General features: G+C 53.2%; 1 protein-coding gene across 1 annotated transcript in view; it reads right to left on the bottom strand.

Annotated features, from left to right (window-relative positions):
- ARHGAP27 (Rho GTPase activating protein 27) overlaps positions 1–20,934 on the bottom strand; it is a 63,013-nt gene extending 42,079 nt beyond the window's left edge. Inside the window, exon 1 of the mRNA XM_077806138.1 lies at positions 20,083–20,934. Within this exon, the coding sequence (XP_077662264.1) occupies positions 20,083–20,910 (828 nt within the window). The 5' untranslated portion in view covers positions 20,911–20,934. The remainder of the gene's footprint in view (positions 1–20,082) is intronic.
- Between the last annotated feature and the right edge of the window lie 4,621 nt (positions 20,935–25,555).

Here is a 25,555-nt window from a genome sequence, read left to right as displayed (position 1 = left end):
CTTGCCCTCCCACTGCACCCTGCTGCCTAGGAGCAGGGGTGGTGGGAGAGGGTGGGGGAAGGAGTTCCCAGCCAGGGAGGGGCAGGACTTTGCCCCAGCTCCTAGCAGCTAGGAACTGACTCCCCACCCTTGGCAGACTGCCGCACAACTCCCTCAGGTCCGGGGGTACTAGCTAGACCTCAGGAGGCATCCAAAGATCTGCACCATTGCAAAGGTGCTTGATGAGTCCTGAAATCCCTTTATGGGCCTGCAATGAGCGGCCACTTCCTGCCGCTGCCAAGCGAGGTGTTTTCTATCTTTGGCCTGTCAGCTATGAAAGTTCAAAACTCTGCCTCCGATGGGTCACGTGGCCAGCGACGCAGCACATGGCTCACCTAGGCGATAGGGCTGTTAAACCGGCAGAGCCTAAAGGGAGTTAATTCGGTGGGTGCTTAAATCTTTCCCAGTTGTTCACCTTTTGGACAACAGTATCCACTTCTGGCTTCTCCTGGGGGTGAATTTTTGTTTAAAGAAATTGAAATTGAAGATGGGGGGGGGAGGGCTTGTGAGCGGGGCAGGGAAGGAATATGCTTCTTGCCACTGTTTAAGTGTGTGAGCTTTTGTGAGCAGTGTGAGCACACCAGGGCTTTGGGGTTAAATCAAAATGCGGCAGCAGGATGGTTCCTAAATCACAGATGTGCCCCACGCTGCCCTACTGAGCATCTATTTTAATTTGGCTGAATTGCTGGGGCTTGACTAATCACCTCTCCCCCCACCCCCATTTCTGGACGAATATAATAAGGCCACTGACTTGGTTGCTGGCAGAGTTTGAACCTGCAACCATTGGTTCTAAAAGCAGGATGTCCCACGCTCGTGCTAAAGGCTCCTCTCTTGCTGCACTGTGGGAGCCAGGGCAGAGAGCCAGACACCACCAGCATGGCTTGAGTGTTTTTTAAGCAGTGGATGAACAACGATCCAATTTTAGGTGTCAGGGTAGCAGCCGTGTTAGTCTGTATCCGCAAAAAGAAAAGGAGGACTTGTGGCACCTTAGAGACTAACCAATTTATTTGAGCATGAGCTTTCGTGAGCTACAGCTCACTTCATCGGATGCATCATGAAAGCTTATGCTCAGATAAATTGGTTAGTCTCTAAGGTGCCACAAGTACTCCTTTTCTTTTTGATCCAATTTTAGATATTTTATTTTTTTGTGAAAAATGCTCCTGTTTTCTGAGCTGCTCTGGAGTTGGGTTTGTTTAATTAACACTCCCCTGCTGTTCAGTTGGCCTTGTGAATACGCGTGTGAGGTTCACGGGGAACACATCACCCCGATGGTGCCCCGGAGCCATGCAGTGAGTGAAGATCCATGCGGAAGGCAGTTGGAGTTCCAAGGAGTGTTTTCTCCTCCTAGCCGTGGCTGGGGGTGTAGGATGAGCTGAGTAGCTGTGTTTCCTTCCAGGGTTTAGCCCCAGAGGTAAAGCTGCTGCTGACATCAATGGTGCAGATTCCAGTCCCAAAGGCCAGATTTTCAAAACCAGGTGCAACCTGGGGTCCCTCGAAAGCCCAGCCTGAGCTGCTGAACCCCTGCCCCTTGTTCTGCTTCTGGAGCTCTGCTAGGGCCTTATCTGGGCCCTGCGGCTGTAAGGCCTGGACATGGAATGGCCTGTGGGGCACAGGCCCACAGCCTCAAGGACATTTAGGCTCCAAACGTCCACTGACATCAAGGGAAGTTGGGAGCCCAGATACCTCTGTGGAATTGGGCCATAGAGTTTAAGGCCAGAAGGGAGTGGTGACACTGGGGGAGAGGGCGGGGAGGAGCGGTGACACTGGGGGAGTGGTGACACTGGGGGAGTGGGCGGGGCGGAGCGGTGACATTGATGGAGTGGGCGGGGAGGAGCGGTGACACTGGGGGAGTGGTGACACTGGGGGAGCGGGGTAGGGAGGAGCGGTGACACTGGGGGAGTGGGGCGGGGCGGAGCGGTGACATTGGTGGAGCGGTGACACTGGGGGAGCGGGGCAGGGAGGAGCAGTGACACTGGGGGAGTGGGCGGGGCGGAGCGGTGACACTGGGGGAGCGGGGCGGGGAGGAGCGCTGACACTGGGGGAGCAGTGACACTGGGGAGTGGGCGGGGAGGAACGGTGACATTGGGGGAGCGGGGCAGGGAGGAGCGGTGACATTGGGGGAGCGGGGTGGGGAGGAGCGGTGACACTGGGGGAGTAGTGCGGGGCGGAGCGGTGACACTGGGGGAGCGGTGACACTGGGGGAGCGGGGCGGGGCGGGAGCGGTGACACTGGGGGAGCGGTGACACTGGGGGAGTGGTGCGGGGAGGAGCGGTGACACTGGGGGAGCGGTGACACTGGGGGAGTGGGCTGGGGAGGAGTGGTGACACTGGGGGAGCGGGCCGGGGAGGAGCGGTGACACTGGGGGAGAGGGGCGGGGCAGGAGCGGTGACACTGGGGGAGCGGGGTGGGGTGGGAGCAGTGACACTGGGGGAGTGGTGCGGGGCGGATTCTAGTTCTGATTTACACAGTTCCCGGTCGGGTTTTTGGAAAGATCTTTTCCCCAGCTGTCCCAGAAAGCAGCACGCTTCCCAGCATTATGGTTGGGAATGTCCTGGCTCTAGGGGCGAGCGGAATGGCTGAACGGGTCTCTGCTTAGCACGAAAGGGGGCCGAGGCGTGCTTGGCTCCTGCAGATGCTGCTTCATGCCGCCCGGTCGGTGTTGGAAGGAAGCCGCGCGCTGGCTCTGGGTGGCTGGCCCGGCTGTGGCAGCCGATGGCCTTGGCGGGGTGAGGCTCTGACAAGCCATCTGGCACACACCGCCTCCTGTGCTATTTATAGCAGCACGCGCGGAACACCTGCAGCCTTTGCACCGGAGCGCAGCGAGTGGGGTGACTTAATGGGATAACTAGCTGCGTCAGGTGCGGTCTAGGGTGTAGGGCACCAGCCGGGGAGTCAAGAGAGCTGGCTCCTGGTCCCAGATCTGCCACAACTTCTGGGTGACCTTCGGCAAATCAACCCCCCACCCCCAAAAAATCCTCTTTCTGCTCCTGCTCTTTGTCTTGTCTGCTCTCTGATTATAAACTCTTGAGGGCAGGGACAGTCACTGCAGAGGTTTATGTACGGCACCCGGTGCCATGGGACCGGCCAGACTGGATCAAAGCCAAGGGTCAGCCAGGCCAGTGTCCTGTTGCTGAGTGGCTAAAAGATCCCCCCCCCCAGCCTAAGAGGGGGATCCACAGGAAGGTGTAAGAACCCTACAGTAGCAGCTGTGGGATAATCTGCCCTCCTGACAGGTCTCATGCTGTTCTCTGCTAGGCAGAGATTGATGGAAGCCCTGTAGCTGGCAGTTTAATGCCCCTCCCAGAACTTGTGATTGTTAGTTATGATAATGCTGGAAGGCTGGATAGCCTCATCCACAGAAATGTCCCATCGGTTTCGGAATCTCCTTAAGACCGTGGAGTATGCAATTTCATGTGGCAGGGAGTTCCACAGTCTAATCACACTATGTGTGGAAAAAGCATTTTCTTGTATCAGTTTTGAATTTCCCACTGACTAATTTCATTGACCAGTCCTTTGTCCCTGTTCTGTGAGAGAGGGAGAACAGTGGCTCCCGAGCTCCCTTCTTGAGCCCAGTCATTATTTTAGCGTGTCCCCTCTCCTTTCTCCTTTCTGAGATGAACAGTGGCGCCCTGATTTGGGGAGCCTGCGGTGCACTTAAGTGAAGCATTGGTGGGCTGACTGCTGTCACACGTATGCTAGCACTTGCTGGTATTTTCCAGGACCGCTACTCTCAGCATGCTGGGGCCCTGGGGATCATGGCAGCACTGGTTGTGCACCCTGGAGGCCTTTTCAGTGTGATGAACTAAGTTCAGGGCTGAGGGATTAGATACCCCTCCTGCAGCTAGGACAAATGTAGGGAACCCCATTCCCCTGGGAATCAGAGACGTGTCGGGCTGGAAGGGACCTCAAGAGGTCATCAAGTCCAGCCCCCTGCGCTGAGGCAGGACCAAGTAAACCTCGACCCTCCCTGACAGGGATTTGCCCAGCTTGTTCTTAAAAACCACCAGTGACAGGGACTCCAAACCTCCAGAGCCTGTTCCAGAGCTTAACCACTCTGAGAGTCACAAAGATTTTCCTAATATCTCACCTAAATTTCCCTTGCTGCAGATCAAACCCATCACTCCTTGCCCTACCTTCAGTGAAGATGGAAACAATTGGTCACCATCCTCTTTATAACAGCCCTGAACATATTGGAAGACAGTTATCAGGTGTCCTGTCCCCCCCACCCGCCCCCAGGTCAGTTGTCTTTTGTCAGGACAAAACAAGCCCAGTTGTTTTAACCTTTCCTCAAAGATTTTCTGAGCCTTTGATCATTTTTGTCCACATTTTTCCTAGTGTGGCACCCAGAACGGGACAGAATGCACCAGCTGAGGCCTCACCAGTGCCAAGCAGAGCAGGACCATTACCTCCCGTGTCTTACACACACGACATTCCTCTTAATACAACTCAGAGTAATATTAGTCTTCTTTGCAGCTGCATCAGATTGCTGGCTCATCTTCAATTTGTGAGCCTCTGTCACCCCCAGATTGTTTTCAGCCGTACAACCATCTAGCCAGTTATTCTGGATTTTGAAATTGTGCCTGTGATTTTTCCTTCCTAAATGCAGTATTTTGCACTTGTCTTTACTGAATTTCATCTTGTTGATTTCAGACCAATTCTCCAATTTGTCAAGGTCATTTTGAATTCTAATCCTGTTCTCTAAAGTGCTTACAACCCCTGCCAGCTTGGTGTCACCTGCAGATTGTATAAGCATACTCTCCAAGTCATTAATGAATATATTGAATATTACTGTATCCAGGACTGACACTCCCCTCCGCCGGGACCCCACTAGATATGCCCTCCCGGTTTAACAGCAAACCATTGATAACTACTCTGAGTACGGTCTTTCAACCAGTTGTGCACCCACCTTATGGTGATTTCATCTAGACCACATGTCTTTAGTTTGTTTATGAGAGTCATGTGGGGCAGTGTCAAAAGGCTTACTAAAAGCAAGATATCTCACATCTCCTGCTTTCCCCGATCCACTAGGCAAGTCACCCTGTCAGAGCAGGAAATTAAGTTGGTCTGGCATGATCTGTCCATGACAAATCCATGCTGGCTGTTCCCTAGCACCCTATGAGCTGCTAGGTGCTCACAAACTGATTGTTTAATCATGTGTTGCAGTATCTTTCCAGGCAGCAAAGTTAGGCTGACTGGTCTATAGTTCCTCTTTGTTCCCCCATGTAAAGATAGGCATTATGTTTGCCCTTCTCCAGTCCTCGGGGACCCTCCCCTCTCACGGGGGCCCAGAGCCCCAGTTCCAGCCTGAGCCCAAACTTCAACACCGCTATTAACTGAACAGCCGTGGTGTTCAATTGCAGCGTAGACCCCTCCTGTCTGTCTCAGGTGCCTCCAATCCTCTGTCATCACAAATGACAACCTCCCTGTCCTGGGGAGTCTTCCTGCCTTCTCAGGAGCTGTTCTGGGGCAGAGACCCACTGGCCTCCTTCCCACAGTGAGAGAAGATTCATTTCCCCAGCACCCCAGGGGGACGTTCCTCCTTCTCCTGTCAGGGAGTAGCTGGATAGGGCACAGCCCTTCTAGTGTCCCACTGCCCCCCATAGTCTCTGCTTTCTCACCCACTGCCCGAGCTTCGCTCCATGCCTGAGAGCTCACAGCCAGCCAGAGGCATGAAGGTGAGATTGCCCCTCTCCCCAGTCCCCCAGTCCCTCAAGGCCCACTAGTGCTACTTCCTAATCCCACCCATCATGGTATGGTCTCATATGGAACCGCCCCACACTGGACCTGGAGCCCACCATCAAAAGAACAGCCGGGGTTTCCCTGGACACAGGGATAAACCAGAGCCAGTTGAGAAATGGAATCTTCGTCCCCAGTAAATTGCAACATTCCCACATGTTTGTCCTGATGCAGGATGAAAGGTTGAACTATCAAAACTTTTCAGCACCACTGGCTTCACTTCAGTTGGGAAAAGTCAGAAGAAAACATCCTGCTAACCTGTTGCATCCGATGAAGTGAGCTGTAGCTCACGAAAGCTTATGCTCAAATAAACTGGTTAGTCTCTAAGGTGCCACAAGTCCTCCTTTTCTTTTTGCGAATACAGACTAACACGGCTGCTACTCTGAAACCTGCTAACCTGTGTCTTGTTTGGATTTTTGGAAACAAAAACAACAACAAAAATCCATCGGTTTTCCAACTGGGTTCTGAGGACTTTTCGGGCTCTTCCCCCTTCTCCACTGGGAACCCCCACTCTCCCACACGTTGGCCCCTTCTAGCTGGAAACCATAAAAAAGTGTGAAATGCGTTTGCCCATTTTATCACACCTATTTACCTCCCCTTGACCCACCCCCGTTCTCATTCCAGTGGGAAAAGTAGGGCAAAAAGCCTTGAAAATCCCCAAACCAAACGGAAACACTGAAAATTTTCAATGTAACAAAAAATGAAAACCCAACACAAAATTGTCAAAGGGGTTCGGCGGCGCTGCTGCTCGCCCCTCAGAAAGACGCCGTCCAAGCTGACTGGCTGCCATGCAGCCCCATTTCCAGAGACAATGTTTTGTTAAATGTTGACCTGCGCTAGGCAAAACCTTTTCCTCTGCCAGTGAGATCAGCGGGCTTGGCAGGGTGGGCACGTCCAAGAGTAAATACAGCGCAATGCAAAACCACCAGTGCAAGAGGGCAAGTGGAGAGCATCGCATGGCGCTGCCGTCTGGAGGGGTAATGCCAACACGGAAATTTTACAACACTGCGTTGAGGCCAGATGTGGACCCAGTATAACTACGGCTGCTATACCAGACCAGTACCACCCATCGTGTGGACAGAGTTATACTGGGAAAAGGAGCCTTATATCAGCAGAGTTTATTGCCCTTCACATCACACAGGGATTAACATGACAATACATATCATAATACTAAAACAATCCAACAGGAATTACGACCATTCCAGCTCAGTGGCGACGTACATGTATCTATTAGGGCCTAGCGGGTCTTTTAGAAAGAGGGACATAGCCCGAATAACAAGCCTGAACATGATCAGCGCGAGGCAAGAGGTAAAACTGGCATGAGCGGGTAATCTGCAGTACAAACAGGTGAACAACAGGCTAGCATGCCTTTGGCGTGACATCTAGGGGTGAAAACAGACATGCATAGGCAAAAAGTTCACAATCTCCCTGTCAATGTGTTTTGTGTGTGCTGTTAGTCCTCACCGTGTAGCTTCCTGCCAAGTTTTGGCCTCCAGCCAGGTTTGCTGAATGCCTTCAGACTCACCTTCCAGCCTGAAATGTCACAGAAATAAAAAGCTCCCCATCTATGGCGAGCACTTCTGGCTTAAGAAGGGCCGTGCATAACGGTCCCATGCGTGTTATGCATCTTCCACTATAAACAAAACCCTGGGTTCAGGGAACGTCCAGGCTGCCTGAAGAAGGACGCTGAAATCAAGAGGAATGGCGAAGAAAAGTCTAGTCGTGCCACATGAACTCTGCCCCGGTGCATGTACAGAGACAGTCTAGTTACACAATCACGAACCGTTTCCCGGTGCAGCTCCACGCCGCACCTTCTCCTGCAGGCGGGTACAAGTGTGGCCTCTTGTGCTCTAGTTTTTACTTCTTTAGGTTTGTACACACAGCCCACAACCCGCAGGGCACGTCTGCAATTCCTGGCTGGGGCAGATCATAGAATCACAGAACCACAGACTATCCGGGCTGGAAGGGACCTCAGGAGGTCATCTCGTCCAACCCCCTGCTCAAAGCAGGGCCGATCCCCAACTAAATCATCCCAGCCAGGGCTTTGTCAAGCCTGACCTTAAAAGCCTCAAAGGAAAGAGATTCCACCACCTCCCTAGGTAACCCATTCCCGTGTTTCACCACCCTCCTAGCGAAAAAGTTTTTCCTAATATCCACCCTAGACCTCCCCCACTGCAACTTGAGACCATTACTCCTCGTTCTGTCATCTGCTACCACTGAGAACAGTCTAGATCCATCCTCTTTAGAACCCCCTTTCAGGTAGTTGAAAGCAGCTATCAAATCCCCCCTCACTCTTCTCTTCTGCAGACTAAACAATCCCAGTTCCCTCAGCCTCTCCTCATAAGTCATGTGTTCCAATTCCCTAATAATTTTTGTTGCCCTCCGCTGGATGCTTTCCAATTTTTCCACATCCTTCTTGTAGTGTGGGGCCGAAAACTGGACACAGGACTCCAGATGAGGCCTCACCAATGTCATATAGAGGGGAATGATCACGTCCCTTGATCTGCTGGCAATGCCCCTACTTATACATCCCAAAATGCCATTGGCCTTCTTGGCAACAAGGGCACACTGTTGACTCATATCCAGCTTCTCGTCCACTGTCACCCCTAGGTCCTTTTCTGCAGAACTGCTGCCTAGCCACTCAGTCCCTAGTCTGTAGCAGTGCATGGGATTCTTCTGTCCTAAGTGCAGGACCCTGCACTTGTCCTTGTTGAACCTCATCAGATTTCTTTGGGCACAATCCTCTAATTTGTCTAGGGCCCTCTGTATCCTATCCCTACCCTCCAGCGTATCTACCTCTCCTTCCAGTTTAGTGTCATCTGCAAACTTGCTGAGGGTGCAATCTACCCCATCCTCCAGATCATTTATGAAGATATTGAACAAAACCAGCCCCAGGACCGACCCTTGGGGCACTCCACTTGATACCGGCTGCCAACTAGACATGGAGCCATTGATCACTACCCGTTGAGTCCAACAATAGCCAACTTTCTATCCACCTTATAGTCCATTCATTCAGCCCATACTTCTTTAACTTGCTGGCAAGAATACTGTGGGAGACCGTGTCAAAAGCTTTGCTAAAGTCAAGGAACAACACGTCCACTGCTTTCCCTTCATCCACAAAGCCAGTTATCTCGTCATAGAAGGCAATTAGATTAGTCAGGCATGACTTGCCCTTAACGAATCCATGCTGACTGTTCCTGATCACTTTCCTCTCCTCTAAGCGCTTCAGAATTGATTCTTTGAGGACCTGCTCCATGATTTTTCCAGGGACTGAGGTGAGGCTGACTGGCCTGTAGTTCCCAGGATCCTCCTCCTTCCCTTTTTTAAAGTTGGGCACGACATTAGCCTTTTTCCAGTCGTCCGGGACCTCCCCCGAGCGCCAGGAGATGTACGTGCATTAGCTCTGACTTAGCTAATGTGCTAAAAACAGCCTCATGGCAGCCGCGGCCTGGGCTGGCCAGCTGAGCACGCGCCTCAGCTCTCAGCTGGTGGTGTCGTCGGGTGACTAGCCTGAGTTGCCACTTGAGCTGGTGCACGCATAGCCACCTCCAGCTGCTGTGGGGACATAGCCTGTAACCCACGCCCATGAACCAACACTGCTCTTGAAACCTCCCTCGACCATGAGTCGACACGTCTGCCACAAGCAACAGCATCTCAGAAGAAGCCAAGGCCCCCTTTCAGGTCCCCCGTGGCCTTGCAGTGTGGCAGCTATTTCTAACCAAGGGCTCTGCAGCGAGTGCCAAAGCTTACGGCTCCACTCCGCTCCCCTGCTCTGATTGGAGCTGCAGAGAGAGCGGTCTTTCAGATGAGCCGGTGCCAGGCTTTCTGGGTCAAACCCAACTTCTCAAACTCTGGCAGGGCTTACGAGGGAGCCGGAGCTCTGGTGTAACTGACTTCCTAAGCCTTTAAAGTGAGGTCGGGTCTCCACCACACAACAGGCCTTCCGCTGACGGCGCCCTTCTGGGGGCTCAGAGCCCCCCAACCCAAATGCTGGGGAAGCGGGACGAGCTTGGTGCTGCGGCAGCCTTGTGCAATGCACCCCTTAATTCTGAGGCCTGGTTCTTGTGGGGCTGGGGAATATTTGTGCCAATGCTGCAGCAAACTGATTGCAGGAGATCCCTGGCATGGGGCAGGTCTCTGTAACCGAGGGTGGGCTGGAGAAGAGGCAGCAGGGCCCAGCAGGAGTCGTGCTCTGTAGCGGTGGTGCCCAGGGAGAAGCTGGTAGGTTTTACTCTGACGTTTCTATTGACTGTAGCAGAAAAGCCCCAGTCACCGCCCGCTGCCACCCGCTCCCCTGGCCTCGATCAGACCCAGGCTGCTTCTCCCTGCTCCCAGCCCTTTGTGCTAAGGAAACCCTGGCCCTTGGCATGGGCCCCGCTGGCCCAGTGGCTAATCTGCCACTGCCCTGGCGGCCCATCAGTGAGACCCTGTCCCCTCCCCTCGGACTGGCAGCTGAGTGCTGTGCCTGATGTCACCCGGTGTCTCTCTCCACCCTGCCTTGACTGGGGGGTAGGAATCCTGGCTCTGTTACCTGCCCCAATAGCACATCCGTTCTTCCTGGAGTTTTCCTGTCCTGTGCTCCAGGTGCATTGTTTTCGGCAGCTCGAGCCAGTGACCACTCAATGGAACCGGGCTCCGGGAGAGCTCAGCCTCCCTCCATGTGCGGCTTCAGAGAGGAGCAAAACCAGCCTGCAAGCACAAAGTAGCCCCCACACCATCGCCAGCTCTTGCAATGTACTGTGAGCCTCACAATGTTTGGTGTTGCTCTTAAAGCCCCAGCTCCTGGAGTCATGTTAGCTTGTTAGACTCCCAGCTTTCTTTCTTTTCTTTTTTTTAAGTAAGTTTTTAACCCTCCTGCATGCAGAGGACAGCTTGGGAACGTGATCTGAGTGTGACCCTGACGGCTCAGAAACGAGAACCCGAACTTGATTGTATTTTTCTAAAAATCTCATGACTTTTCAGCCAACCTCATGATTTGTGAGGTCCTGACCCAGGATTTCTGAATGCTCAGGGTTGGCCAAACTGCCTGACTTCCAACCAGACACCGGTGGAGTGTTATTAGTATTTTTAATATTATTAAACTGCGAGAGGGGAAGGATGGCCCAGTGGTCAGAGCACTATCCAAAGGCTTGGGAGAGCTGGGTTTATATCCCTGCTCCTCACAGACTTCCTGTGTGACCCTGGGCCAGGCATTTGGTCGCTCTGTGCCTCAGTTTCCCATCTGTACAATGGCGATAATAGCCCTGTCTCATCCCGCATGGGAGTGTGAAGACAAATCCTCAAAGCTGGCCAGAGACCAACAAATCCTTTTCACGACAGTTTTCAAGAGTTCAAAATCTGTTTTTGTTTGGCCTTGGAACCAAACCTTGGACACGTATCAGAACATGAGTTTTCAGATCCAAAGGGTCAAGGTTGAACTGCAGGTCTCTCTCTCTCTGTCTCTGACCAGACACCTTCCCCTGAAAACTGTCAAGCTTGATACATTTCCACTAAACAATGTGGCTTTGATGAAACAGCATTCTGGAACTCTTTCTTTGAAGCCCAAATAAATACCTTCTAATAAACACATTAAAGACTGTGAGGGGCGCAGAAACTCCAGTGAGGAGGCCCTTAGAAGTACCGTAGATAAATATGTTTTTATTATTTAATACATTTAGTCGTTTATTTGCACTGCAATCATGCCTCGAGCCCTCCAGTGCTAGAGGTGTTTGAACGAGCACTGCGAGAATTGATTGTTTATGGGAGAGACAGAGAGAATCTCCCCCTCATTCTCCTGCTCAAAAAACACAGAACCAAGAAAAAAAGTCCCATCGGCTAGAAACATTCAGGAGCGAACGTTCCCCTGCGGGAGCAGCCAGGCCTGAACGAACGGAGCAACTGTCAGAAAGTACCATGTGGCTGACAACAGGGTTTGAATGAGAAGGGTCCGGCAAGCTGGCCTGGCTCCCAGCTTAGTCAGCTTTTGTGTAACACTCCCCACACCGGCTGCGCTACTCCAGGGTAGGACAGCTTGTCCCTGGCTTTGTCTTTACGCACGACGGCTTCATAGCAAGCCATAGAACCAGTTCGAAACCTGCGTTAGCGGCTGCGAGGGACGAACTGGAGGCTGCTGCACAAGTTAGTGGCGTTTAGGCCAACGCCCCCGGGAGGGAAAGGTGGAAATGATGGCCTGACCCTTCGCGGCTCATTGATTTGCAGGTCAGAAGGGACCATTATGGGCATGACCCTCTGCACGGGGCGGGGGGGAGACTTGCTCTTGGGCCAGGAAGAAGACATGGCCCTTTCAGGCAGTCCAAGTGAAGCAGGCAGTGCCGAAACCCCATTACCGGCGGCTGGAATTTCTCCCCATCTCTCCAGCCACCAGCAGCATCAGTGTCAGGCACAGAGTCCCGGAGTGCCTTGGGGAGGGGCTGAATGTGAAAAGCACCATGGCCTGACGTCTGGCAGGCTGCATCCACCCACCCCGCCCAACCTGCCCCCGGGAGCAGCAAGCAGCAAGCAAAGGGAAGGAGAGCCGCCCCGCCCTGCACCCTGAATCACAGCAAACAGCTCCCTCCTCTGGGCCTCACGACCTTTCCAAGCCGGAGTCCTTCACAGGGATCCCAGCAACTCAAACTCGCGTGGCTTCCAAACTCGGCCACTGAAACTGTCTCAGCGCCCGCAAAGTCCAGGTCTCCCAGCCAAGTGCCCAGCAGGCACCTACGTGATATCAGTCTTTTACCCAGGGCTTAGTTTGTGCCAGGGCGGGGCCCCAGCACCTCTGGGCCTGGCAGCTCAGAGCCTCGGCACCTCTGGGCTTTTAAAAGTGATGGGGCCATGGCCTGCTGGCCCGCCCCGTTCCGGCGCCCCGGTGCAGAGAGAAGGCACCAGGAGGACTGGAGGGTGGGAGAAGACGCCTCACAGAAGAGCCATAAGGAGCTTGGTCTATTTAGCTCATTGCAAAGCAGATTGCGAGGTGCCAGGTGCGAGGTGCCTCCACAGAGTGAAGAGGGGGGTAAAGGGCTCGTTATCTGAGCAGGGAAAAGGCAGAACAAGACCCTGGGGGTGGAAGCTGAAGCCAGAAAAAGTCACATTAGAAATTCGGCACAATTGTGTACCAGGGAGGGGAATTAAAACCCTGGAACAAACTCCTGGGGCTGCGGGGTGGGGAGTGGATTCCTCATCTTTTGATGTCTCCAAATCCAGGCTAGATGCCTTTCTGGAAGCCGCTTTAGCCAAATACAAGGACAGGAGTAAGGGGGTGAAGGCCTTTGCTCTCCAGGAGGTCAGACGAGATGCTCTAACGATGATCTAATGATGATCTAACACCTTCGAGCCTTAGAGCTTGTCTACACGCTGCAACGGTCTCGCTCGGGGTGTGAAAAGACACCCGCTGAGCGCAGCAAGCGCTGTAATGCGTCAGTATAGACTGTGCACCAGCGCCGGGAGCCGCGCTCCCAGCGCCGGGAGCCATTCCCCTCGTGGAGGTGGTTTTGTAGAGAGCTCTCCCAGCACTCTGCTGCAGCGACACAAGCCACATTAAAGTGCGGCCACGGCAGCGCTTTATCGTTGCCAGGGAAGACGTGCCCTTAGACGCTAAGAGTCCAGCCGTACCCCAGGCAAGGTCCTCCCGTCGCTATGGGGCTGCCCTCTAGCAGGAGCAGAGAAGCAGGGGCACAAGTCCCACCAAGGGCTGATGTGCTGTAGCAGCAGCCCAGAGGGCCAGCGTGCCCAGGGGGTGGAGTCCAACAACCCAGCCACCCCCGCCCAGCCACTGCAGGGTGCCCCCCTTTCCCTGGGAGCCGGTGGGGCCCTGGCTGGCTCCCCGTCAGGAGGCGATGGTGGGGAATTGGGCGTTTGGCAGCAGATGGGGCAGGCGAGCGCCAGGACAGGGCAGCGACTGTTATGCTGACAGTAGATAGGCCAGTCGATCCCCAGCAGACTCTGTGGCCTAAGCCAAGCCTGGCTGCGTCCTTACCCTGTACAACCCCCTGGAAACCGAGCTGGATCCATCCGCTGGCTGGTGCTGGGACAAAGGGGAGGCTGGTCCCCTATCCGGCAGCTGCCGCCATGACTCTGAGGGTGCAGCTCCTTCCCTACCCCGGCATCCCCGCCCGTTCCCGCAACGCCCCCTGCACTTTGGTCAGTTGTGGAGGGAGCCCAGCACTGGTTCCAGGCCTGGGCCTAGAGGGTCTCTGTGCTGGGGGCATTCCGGGGGGGTCCCCCACCCCACAGCCTTCACGCCAGGCTAGCTGATGCAAAGGGGCTGCAGAGCTGCACTGCACAGGGTCATCAGGGAAGCGTTACAGCACCGTAACTACGATGGGAAGTGGCAGAGCTGGCTGGAAAATGGGAGTCTCCCTGGCTGACCATCTGCCCCTCATTGGGAGGAACAGTTCCCAAACTGTGGAGTTCAAGTCCTGGTCCCCGGCGGAATGATTCCAGGAGAGCATTTGTCCCGGATTCCTCAGGGCGCCGCTTGGTGCCTGCCCGAGGCCCCGGGGTGGGACCAGCCTCTTCCAGGTTGGGGGCTTAAGTGGCCTTAGCCCCCATCACCATGAGGCCCTGCCCCTTCTCCTTCTCCTTCTCCTTCTCCTCCTCTTCCACTGAGGCCCTTCCCCTGGCCAGGCTGAAAGCCGGAGCTGGGCCATGGTAAGAGCCGCCCATGGAGCCTGGGCCGCTGTGGGGAGCCCAGACCCTCCACCCACAGGTGCCAACTTCCATTTTTCTGGGTGAGTGCTCCACACTCCCCACCCTGCCCCCTCTCCGCTCCTTCCCCCCAGGCCCCACCATCACCCCGACTCTCTTCCCACTCCGCCCCCTCCCCAAGAGCACTCTGCCCTGGCTCCACCTCTTCCCGCCCCTGCTCCGCCCCCTCCCTCCAGCGCCCCACCCCCGCTCCACCTCTTCCCACCCCTGCTCCGCCCCCTCCCTCCAGCACCCCACCCCCGCTCCACCTCTTCCTGCCCCTGCTCCGCCCCCTCCCTCCAGTGCCCCACCCCCGCTCCACCTCTTCCCGCCCCTGCTCCGCCCCCTCGCTCCACCTCTTCCTGTTCCTGCTCCGCCCCCTCCCTCCAGCGCCCCACCCCCCCTCCACCTCTTCCCGCCCCTGCTCCGCCCCCTCGCTCCACCTCTTCCCGCTCCTGCTCCGCCCCCTCCCACCCATTGCCGAACAGCTGATCGGCAGGGGCTGCTGAACAGCTGATCGGCAGGGGCTTCTGAACAGCTGATTGGCAGGTGGCTGATGGAGTTGGTGTCTGTGCCACCAAGCATCTGGGGTTCCCCATAGCAGCCCGGGCTCCCTGGGCAGCTCTTACCATGGCCCAGTGCCGGTTTTTGCCCTGGCTGGGGGCAGGGCCTCAGAGGGAAGAGGAGGAGCAGGGCGGGGTGGCCACTGAGTGGGGCAGGCTCCTGCATGTGTTCCACTTTGCCTTGTGAAAAGGTGGTCACCCTAGTTCTCCAGTGTCCCCCCACTGCTGGTGATTTTATCAGTCTCACAATATTTAGTATTTTTTACTAAATCACCAGCTCCTGGAGCCTGATGATTCTGCAGAATCTCAGCATTAGACAGACAGTGAGCACCTAGCTCTTAGCCTTGTTGGGAAAAGTGGGACACTGAGCCGCTTGTGAGCTCAGAAAATGGGAGACAAAGGAATGGAACCGAAACCGGACAGCTTTCACAGCCCTCGCCCGCGGCTTGGAGCCTGGCTGTCGCTCTCTGAATGCCTGGCATGGGAAATGCTGCAGGGATAGTTTCTAAAGCTGACCTGGGAGCTGCTACTAGCCACTTCCTCAAGAACTAAGAGGAGAGCAAGAGTCTGGAGAAGAAAATACGGCAGCTTCAAACTGCCCCGCGAGCTGCAGCAGTTTCTGGAATTGAACATGTTTGCTGATTTGATGAGCCACAAGCTGCAGCTGAAAAGGCAGCCAGGCTCCCGGGGCAGGAGAGGGGGAGCGTAACCCAAGGGACCCCGCTGGAGAACGCTCAGAGTCACAGCGGCCCCTGCTGGTCCCTTGCCGCTCTGTGAGCACAGACAGGCGGAGAGAATTTGATAACTAAACAAGGCAGCATGAGGGTTCTAGTTCTGACACCAGGCTTCCACCCAGAGATCACCAAGCACTTTGCAAAGGCACCAGAAAGTATCATTAACCTTCCTTTACCGATGGGGAAACTGAGCCACAGGGCAAGGAAGTGACGTGTCCAAAGGTCACAGCCGATCAGGGCTGTCTCTAATTTCCCAAACAATAATGCAAAAGCCCAAGCATTAATGCCACAGCACAGTTGTCAGAGAATTCCAGCGCTGGAAAGGCAGGCAGGGCCTGAAATTCAGGTTTCCCCACAACAGTCACTCAGCATTAGTGCATGTGAGGTGCCGGCAGTAGAAATGCTGCTGTGAAAGGGGTAGGAAGACTCCGAACTCAAGTTATTTTCTAAAAAGAAAAGGAGGACTTGTGGCACCTGAGAGACTAACCAATTTATTTGAGCATGAGCTTTCGTGAGCTACAGCTCACTTCATCGGATGCATACTGTGGAAAGTACACAAGATCTTTTTATACACACAAAGCATGAAAAAATGGGTGTTTATCACTACAAAAGGTTTTCTCTCCCCCCACCCCACTCTCCTGCTGGTAATAGCTTATGTAAAGTGACCACTCTCCTTACAATGTGTATGATAATCAAGGTGGGCCATTTCCAGCACAAATCCAGGGTTTAACAAGAACGTCTGGAGGGGGAGGGGGTAGGAAAAAACAAGGGGAAATAGGTTACCTTGCATAATGACTTAGCCGCTCCCAGTCTCTATTCAAGCCTAAGTTAATTGTATCCAATTTGCAAATGAATTCCAATTCAGCAGTCTCTCGCTGGAGTCTGGATTTGAAGTTTTTTTGTTGTAATATCGCAACTTTCATGTCTGTAATCGCGTGACCAGAGAGATTGAAGTGTTCTCCGACCGGTGTTTGAAAGTTATAATTCTTGACGTCTGATTTGTGTCCATTTATTCTTTTACGCAGAGACTGTCCAGTTTGACCACACTTCAATCTCTCTAGCAATGCCCCTCTGCCATGTACATTGGTCAAACTGGACAGTCTCTACGTAAAAGAATAAATGGACACAAATCAGATGTCAAGAATTATAACATTCATAAACCAGTCGGAGAACACTTCAATCTCTCTGGTCATGCGATTACAGACATGAAAGTTGCGATATTACAACAGAAAAACTTCAAATCCAGACTCCAACGAGAGACTGCTGAATTGGAATTCATTTGCAAATTGGATACAATTAACTTAGGCTTGAATAGAGACTGGGAGTGGCTAAGTCATTATGCAAGGTAACCTATTTCCCCTTGTTTTCCTAATTGCCCCCCCCCCCCCCCCCGACGTTCTTGTTAAACCCTGGATTTGTGCTGGAAATGGCCCAGCTTGATTATCATACACATTGTAAGGAGAGTGATCACTTTACATAAGCTATTACCAGCAGGAGAGTGGGGTGGGGGGAGAGAAAACCTTTTGTAGTGATAAACACCCATTTTTTCATGATTTGTGTGTATAAAAACAAACATCTTCTGTATTTTCCACAGTATGCATCCGATGAAGTGAGCTGTAGCTCATGAAAGCTTATGCTCAAATAAATTGGTTAGTCTCTAAGGTGCCACAAGTACTCCTTTTCTTTTCACTTTAGATAAGCTATTATCAGCAGGAGAGTAGGGTGGGAGGAGGTATTGTTTCATGGTCTCTGTATATATAATGTCTTCTGCAGTTTCCACAGTATGCATCCGATGAAGTGAGCTGTAGCTCACGAAAGCTTATGCTCAAATAAATTGGTTAGTCTCTAAGGTGCCACAAGTACTCCTTTTCATTTTGCGAATACAAACTAACACGACTGTTACTCTGAAACAAGTTATTTTCTATCCAACTTCGCTTGGTTTTGGGACTCTGAGATCAGAGCAACCTCTGGGAATGTCCCAGGCTGAGGAGCTGTCCTAGGAGGACCATTCAGGGGGGCGTGACTGGGGCCCGGGCCAGCCCCCATGTGGGGCGGCGAAGGAGCACCACCTAGGTCTGCTCCTGCCCTGCACCTGGGGTCCTGGCTGCCAGCCCCACACCCGAGGCTTTGTTGCTGGCCACGCGCTCAGGGCTTTGCTCCCAACCCTGGCTGCTGGCCCTGAGCCCAGGGCTCCGTGCCTGCCCCCATCTGTGGCACCAGGCTCAGCCACCTTACCCGTCTGTGTCCCCTCCTCCTGGAGCCGCAGCCCTGGCTCTGGGGGGTGGGAGGGCACAGACAAGGGTCGGGGGGGCGCGAGGTAAAAAGTTTGTGGACCACTGCTCTACACTGTTGTGATGATCTTTGTACAAAACACACCTAGTGAGGCAGGGGTGTAGTTACGGGTGGGGCTGGGTGGTCTGCAGCCCACCCACTTAGCACCCAGGCCCACCCAAATCTGAGCAGGGGCATGGTGCTGCCACAGTGGCCCGGAGCGTCACTCGGGCACCAGAAAGCCAGGACGGAGCTCTGCGCCTGCCCAGCAGAAAGCTACGCTCCAGCCACTCTGCCCTGCCGTTGTCTGAGCCGCCCCATGCACCTGCCCAGCTCGGCAGGTGAAGCCCTGTCTGGGGCCCCTGGGCTAGGAAGAGGGCATTGGGGGAAAAAGTGAGTTAGCACAGTCTGTCATTGCCCATCCACCCCCATTTCCACTCCTAGCTATGCCACTGTTGGGAGGCATCGTTTGAAGATTAAGAACTCGCTGGCCAGTAACACCATGGTGCAACGTGTGCAGCAACATTACATGCTAAGTTCGGACCATGCGATGAAATCAGGACTGAGGGGTGTTTGCCAGACGAGTCCGGGGAGGGGGTGAACCTGTTTCTCAAAGACAAAGCACAAGCTGACGCCTCTAGCCAGGTGCCATCAGAGCTGATGGGCCATCACCTGCCAAGTGGCCGTTCTTTGGCAAGGAGAGGGGCAGGGACACCAGCTCTGCATCTTAGCAAGCAGCAGCCTGGACCCTCTCGCCCCCCAGCTCCATGCCTCCTTGCTCTCAGCTGCAAAGAACTTTATCCAGGGGTCACTCTCGGGAAAAGCCATGTCCCAGGATGACTGTAAAAGTGAGGGGCAGCTGCAGCCCACCCATCTCTCTCTTTTCACCTCAGCCAACGCAACAAGCAGCCGTGGCCTCTGGGAGCAGATCTCGGCCTGAGAGCTGGGTCAGCAGCGCTACGAGACACACGCGGCAAGGGACTTCACCTTGAACCAGGCCGAGTTTGCTCAGTTTCAGAGGCGGTTTATCTTTGTTTTTCTTGTGACTATTTCTGACCTGCACTCACTTCAAGTCTCTCTCTGTGTAAGTCACACAACTTGTTTTAGTCTTTAATTAACACGAAGCCAGTGATGGGAATTGTGGGGGTAACTCCGTTTCGGGCGGCAGACCAGTGCACTGATCTCCTTAGAGGCGCAACAGACCTAGGGTATCTGGACTACCCAGGAGAGGGCTGGCCAGTGCAGAAAACACTTGTGGGGGACGGGGGGGGGATTCAGGACCGGGAGCGTGTTGGGGTCACCCTGCGAGTAGTAACCAAAGGCTGCTGGAAGCCAGACTGTGGCTGGTGTTTGCTGACAGTCTGCTGAGGCCGGAGCTGCTGGACCACAGACACACACTTGGGGTGTGACCCGCCCGCTGTTTGGCTGTTTGTGAGCGGCCCGGGTGGGAGCTATGACAGCGAAGCTCTGTCAGGCGCCCCAGGTTGCAGGGCAGGCCTGCCGTAGCCCCTTGCTGGCCTGGGTCGCGCCCCGCAATGGCAGAGCACTCCTTGGAGATGTTAAAGGGAAATACTAGGATATTCTGCCCCCTGGTACAAGCTCTGCAGGCAGAACATGTTGAGCTGGTGTCCTTCCAGCTCAGCTATTCAGCCTCGCCAGCTGGGGCGCTGCGTGGAGCTAGGAAGCTGATTGCCTAGGACAAGCTACAGGACTGGGCCTTGAACAGACCAGACAGACACAGGGCTGAAAAAAATTAAGAAAGGCCAGAAAAGCCCCTAAAAACCCCCAGACCAGCCCTTCCAAGGGTCTCCTCATCACCCTGCAGAAGCACCGCAGAGGGGAGCACAAAGCAGGTGTGATCCCGGCAGCACTTTGCTCGTCGTCGGCGCCTTTTCTCTGAGGCGCTCCAGGTGTGTAATAGTCCTGAAATTAGCAGCATATTCCTTGCCCCCCCCACCCTGGCAATGAAGGAATGCTGGGGTGGGGATGGGGGGACTTGCCCAAGGTGGCTGAGTCAGCCCAGGGACCCACGAGTTCCGCTTTGTGGCCCAGAAGGAAGCTGTGCTACTCACCTGAGCTGGCTGGCTGGACTCTGCCCGCGGACCTGCCTTCTCCTGTCTCTCCAGGTCCTTGATGGATTCATAAATGTCCTCAGATTGGCTCTTGCTGAGAGGCTGCAGGGAAAGCAAAGAGCCCACTGCGGTCCCCGCCCTGCGTGACCCCGTGTGCCCAACACTAAGTCGGGGGTTGGGGGTGACCCTGGCCAGGTCCTCCAGGGACTGCGTCGGGCGCATGTGCTCGATGGGGGTGATGTGCAGCGCCGGAGAGTGACTGCTCCTCTTTGCACAGTGAGGGTTGTGAAATGAGCTCAGCACCGGAGGGGAGTCTTTCCCCTCTCCTACAGCTCGAGTCAGGGTCTCGCCTTCGAAGCTGGCGTCTTTGCAAGCGGGCCCCAAAGTTCCAGACCCTGAGCACAGGGACCTAGCCCCCAAGTCAGTGTCGCGTTCATTGGCATCCACTTTGTGCTGCTCTTCCTGCTGAGCAGTGCTCAGGAATTTGTACTCGTATGCCAAAGGCTGGTCCTGGCCAGCCCTGGCTGGCTGTAGGACAGTTGTCTCCATGGCATCCCTGGAGACCAGCTCTCCAGGGGTCTCTGGAGGAAGCTCAAACACACTGGTTGGCCGGCTGACTGGGGGCAGCTCCTTCACGTACTTTGCTGGGATGTAGAACGGCCGGGCGTCCTTGCTTTTTTTAACATGCCACCAGTGATCATTTGTTCTTCTCAACAGGACGTACCGCTCATTGGGCTTTATGGAAATGAGCGTCCCGTCCTTAGCCACGTACTCAAACTCGTACTCCACTAGGACGCACACATCCTCCAGAGCGCCGGCTGGTTCCATGTCTGGCTGAGGAATCCCTGCACCTTGGAGCTACTTCCTGTGAATGGTTCCTGTTTCCTCCGCCTGAAAGACACGAAGCAGGGAACAAGTTTACAACCCGCTAGCCCTGTCAGAGCCTGCTTCCCCCTGCTCACTGATGCAGTCTCTTTCCAGTCACTCTCTTTACTCCAAAAGACCTGATTTCAGCTGAACCCAACCATCACCTGTTAACAGGGAGAGGAATTAACCAGCGTAGGTGTAGTTGGACTTTTATATTTGGGGGGCAGGCTCCAGTCAAGCCAACGGGGCCGTGCCTGGGGAGGGCACTGCAGTAACTCAGAGCCTTCCCCATCTAGTGTCCCATCTCCAGCCATTGGGGATTTTTGCTACTGGCTGTCACCGATGGGCCACATGCCATTGTAGGCAGTCCTGTCATAACATCCCTCCATAAACTTATCAAGCTCAGTCTTGAAGCCAGTTAGGGCTTTTGCCCCCACTGCTCCCCTTGGGAGGCTGCTCCAGAACTTCACTCCTCTGATGGTTAGAAACCTTCACCTAGTTTCAAGCCTAAACCAGTTTATAGCCATTTGTTCTTGTGTCCACATTGACACTTAACTGAACTCCACTGTTTCTTATATATATACTTCCTGATATTTATCCCTCTGATGTATTTATAGAGAGTGATTCGATCTCCCCTCAATCTTCGTTTGGTTAGGCTAACCAAGCCAAGCTCTTTGTGTCTCCTCTCATAAGGTAGAAAGAACAGGAGGACTTGTGGCACCTTAGAGACTAACAAACTTATTAGAGCATAAGCTTTCGTGAGCTACAGCTCACTTCATCGGATAAGGTAGGTTTTCCATTCCTTAGATCATTCTTGTAGCCCTTCTCTTCACCTGTTCCAGTGTGAATTCATCTTTCTTAAACATGGGAGACCAGAACTGCACGCAGTGTTCCAGATGAGGTCTCACCAGTGCCGTGCATAATGGTACTAACGCCTCCTTATCTCTACTGAAAATACCTCGCCTGATGCACCCGAGGACTGCATTAGCCTTTTCACGGCCGCATCACATTGATGACTCATAGTCATTCTGAGATCAACCAAGACACCCAGGTCTTTCTCCTCCTCTGTCGTTTCCAACTAATGAGTCCCCAGCTTATAGCAAAAATTCTTATTGTTAGTCCCTAAATGCATGACTTTGCACTTTGCACTGTAAAATATCATCCCATTTCTATTACTCCAGTTTACAATGTCATCCAGATTTTCTTGTATGATATTCCGGTCCTCCTCCATATTGGCAATACCTCCCAACATTGTGTCATCTGCAAATTTTATTAGAACACTCCCACTTTTTGTGCCAAGGTCAGTAATAAAAATGTTAAATAAGGTTGGTCCCAAGACTGACCCTGAGGAACCTCCCTCCAGCCTGACAGTTCACCTTTCAGTGTGACCCATTGTTGTCTCCCCTTTAACCACTTCGTTATCAATCTTTCAGTTCTCATATTAATCTGCATCTTCTCCAATGTAACCAAATAATTTCTCATGTTAAAATATGTATCAAATGCCTTCCTGACATCCAGAGAGATTAGATCTACTGCATTTCCTTTGTCTAAAAAATCAGTTCTCTTCTCAAAGAAGATAGTACTAACTTAGGTATGTCTTCGTTAGCAATGTTAAAGCTCTCCCAGCACTGTAAAAAACCCACCTCCACGAGGGGCGCAGCTCCCGGCGCCGGTGCACTGTCGACCCTGGCGCCTCACAGCGCTGAAACTTGCAGCACGCAGGGGGGCGTTTTTTCACACCCGAGTGAGAAAGTTGCAGTGCTGTAAAGTGCCCATGTGGACAAGGCCTTGGTTACCACCGCTTGAATCCAACAATTGCAACAATAATAGAAAAATCTACAATTACTTTCTATCATTTAGGCTACTTATTTTTTGCAGTTCACCAGGCTTAGAACAGATCATTTAACTGTAGGAAACATCCTAAAGGCCCTTTCTTATCTTAATCACCTGTTAATCACTCTGTTTATAAACAAAATTCTGACTCCCTGCCTCAGGGGCCCAAGTTGGGAGAAGTCTCCTGTCTCCTCTGCAGAACTCATGACATTGCACTCTCAGGCTGCCTGCCTGAGGCTTGCAGTTGGGGGGGGGGGAAGCAAACGTCCCCCCCCCCCAAACTCCGCCTATGTAGGAGCAATTCACTGAGGGGCACGGTGGATTCTCCATCACTGGCTGTTTCTCTATCAGCTCTGCTCTAGGCATGATTGTGGGGCAGGTCTCTGGCCTGGGTTATCCAGGAGGTCATACTGGATGATCACAATGGTCCACAAGAGGGAAGTGAACCCAGCTCTCTCAGGTCCAGCCTAATGCCCTGACCTCCGGGCCACCCACTGCTCTACTAAGCTCCTGAGGCCCATGCCAATTCCTATCTGAGTCACCAGGAGTCGAGTTGAGGCCGTGGGCTGAGCTGGACCACTTTGCTGCGCAGACCTGTTCCATCACATCTGGCTACCTCCTGAGCCAGCTGCTGAGCTTGCTCCACTGACTTGCCTGTTGTTCCTAGGGAAGCACAGAGCCCTGGTGCACCAGTATCAGATGCTCACCAGGGACGGGGGACATATTTTCAGCAGAGCTGGGTGAAAAGTGGAACTTCAGCTCACCTTTGAATTTCCGGTGGGGCTTTCAGAGCTGAGTCAGCCAGAGCCTGTCCCAGAAAAGGCCTGTTTGCTGGTACTCAGGGCAGATGGGGCCAAACTGTCATAAGAACAGCGATCTAGAAGAGCATCATCTAACTTGAGCTGAGTGTCCTAATCCATCCCCACACACGCAGCTCAGACTTAAGCACCAGCTTCTCCAAATCTAGCCTGGATGGCAGACTGCGCATCACCTCCTCAGTCCCTTTGGACTCTGGGGAGCGGTGCAAAGCTTTCAGAGTGACCCCAGTGGGGTTTGCAAACTTGGGCCCAGCCTCAGAGTTTGGGTAATAAAAGCTGGCGAGTCCAGCTGAGTTGCCCTTTGAGGTTCTGAGACGGATCTGCAGCGGGTGTAATCTGTCATCGTGCCATTGGCTGCAGTGGACCAGTATTAGAGGTAGATATGCCCAATGGCCTGTGATGGGATGGGATCTGATTTACTATAGAGAATTCTTTCCTGGGTGTCTGGCTGGTGAGTCTTGCCCACGTGCTCAGGGTTTAGCTGATCGCCATATTTGGGGTAGGGAAGGAATTTTCCTCCAGGGCAGATTGGCAGAGGCCCTGGGGGTTTTTCGCCTTCCTCTGCAGCGTGGGGCACGAGTCACTTGCTGGACTGCACCTTGAAGTCTTTAAACCACAATTTGAGGATTCAAAAGCTCAGACATAGGTGAGAGGTTTTTCGCAGGAGTGGGTGGGTGAGATTCTGTGGCCTGCATTGTGCAGGAGGTCAGACTAGACGATCATAATGGTCCCTTCTGACCTTAAAGTCTATGATTCTATACAGCATGACCTCCTACAGCTGCTGTACATGTGCATTGCTGAACCAGACCCATGATTCACTGCCCAGCTCTCTCTGGAGCAGCTGCACAGTGTGTAACCTGCGGAACCGCTCCCAAATATGCATTATTTAGAATATACCCTGGCACCACAGAACGGGGGCACTCGAGCTTCTCAGTGAAATGTTATAAGACTTTTTTTGAACATAGGCCAAAGAACATATTTTTACCCTTTAATCTCATTTTTGGAAATGAGTGAAACTTTCCAAAACAATTCAGCCTGAGACTGAGACCCAGCCTGGAAGATTTCAGCGTGAATGGCTGAATTTTGGCAAAGTTATAAGCAACCCAAACCAGGGTCTTAGAATGAGAAGTATCAGGCAATAATAACTAAAGGGGCTGTTACTAGCACCCGCCCAGGAGTGGTGGACCAGGAAAAGAGGGGGCAGGGGGCTAGCGGAAATATTGTGGGGACTGATCTATGTTTCTGCCCCTGCGAGTTGTTCCCTGTAAACTGTGTGTGTGGCTGCTATGTCTCCCCCAAGCTCCGGGTGCTTGGCAAGCCACCCCCGCAGGCCCCTCCTTGGGATGCTCTGTATGTGCCAGATCCGGGCCCTCCCCTTGGCAACTGCCCTCCTTTGTACCCAGAGACAGCATGAGACAGGGCAGCCAATGTAGTGAGTGAGCCCCGTCACAGTATATTAGAAATGCTAGTTAATAAACACAACTATGACATAGTTGGCATCACAGACTTGCTGGGATAATACGCATGACTGGAATATTAGTATAGAAAGGTACAGCTTGCTCCGGAAGGACATGCAGGGGAAAAGGGAGGAGGTGTTGCCTTATTTATCAAAGATGTATACACTTAGAAATAGGGGAGACACTGGTTGAAAGTCTCTGGGTAAGGACGAAAGGGGATAAAAAACAAGAGTGATGCCATGCTTGAGAGTCTACAACAGACCATCCAACCAGGGAGAAGAGGTGAATGAGGCTTTTTTTAAACAACTAACAAAATCATCCAAAACCCAGGACTTGGTGGTGATGGGGGACTTCAACCACCCAGACATCTGCTGGGAAAATAACCCAGCAGGGCACAGATTATCCAACAAGTTATTGAAATGTATTGGAGACAATTTTTTATTTCAGAAGGTGGAGACAGCTACTAGGGGAGAGGCTGGTCTAGATTTTATTTTTGAT

The sequence above is a fragment of the Eretmochelys imbricata genome, chromosome 27, assembly GCF_965152235.1.
Source record: "Eretmochelys imbricata isolate rEreImb1 chromosome 27, rEreImb1.hap1, whole genome shotgun sequence".
In the NCBI taxonomy this organism is placed as follows: Eukaryota; Metazoa; Chordata; order Testudines; family Cheloniidae; genus Eretmochelys; species Eretmochelys imbricata.
The sequence above is the reverse complement of the archived record's forward strand: the minus strand, read 5'-3'. Positions and strand labels throughout refer to the sequence as shown.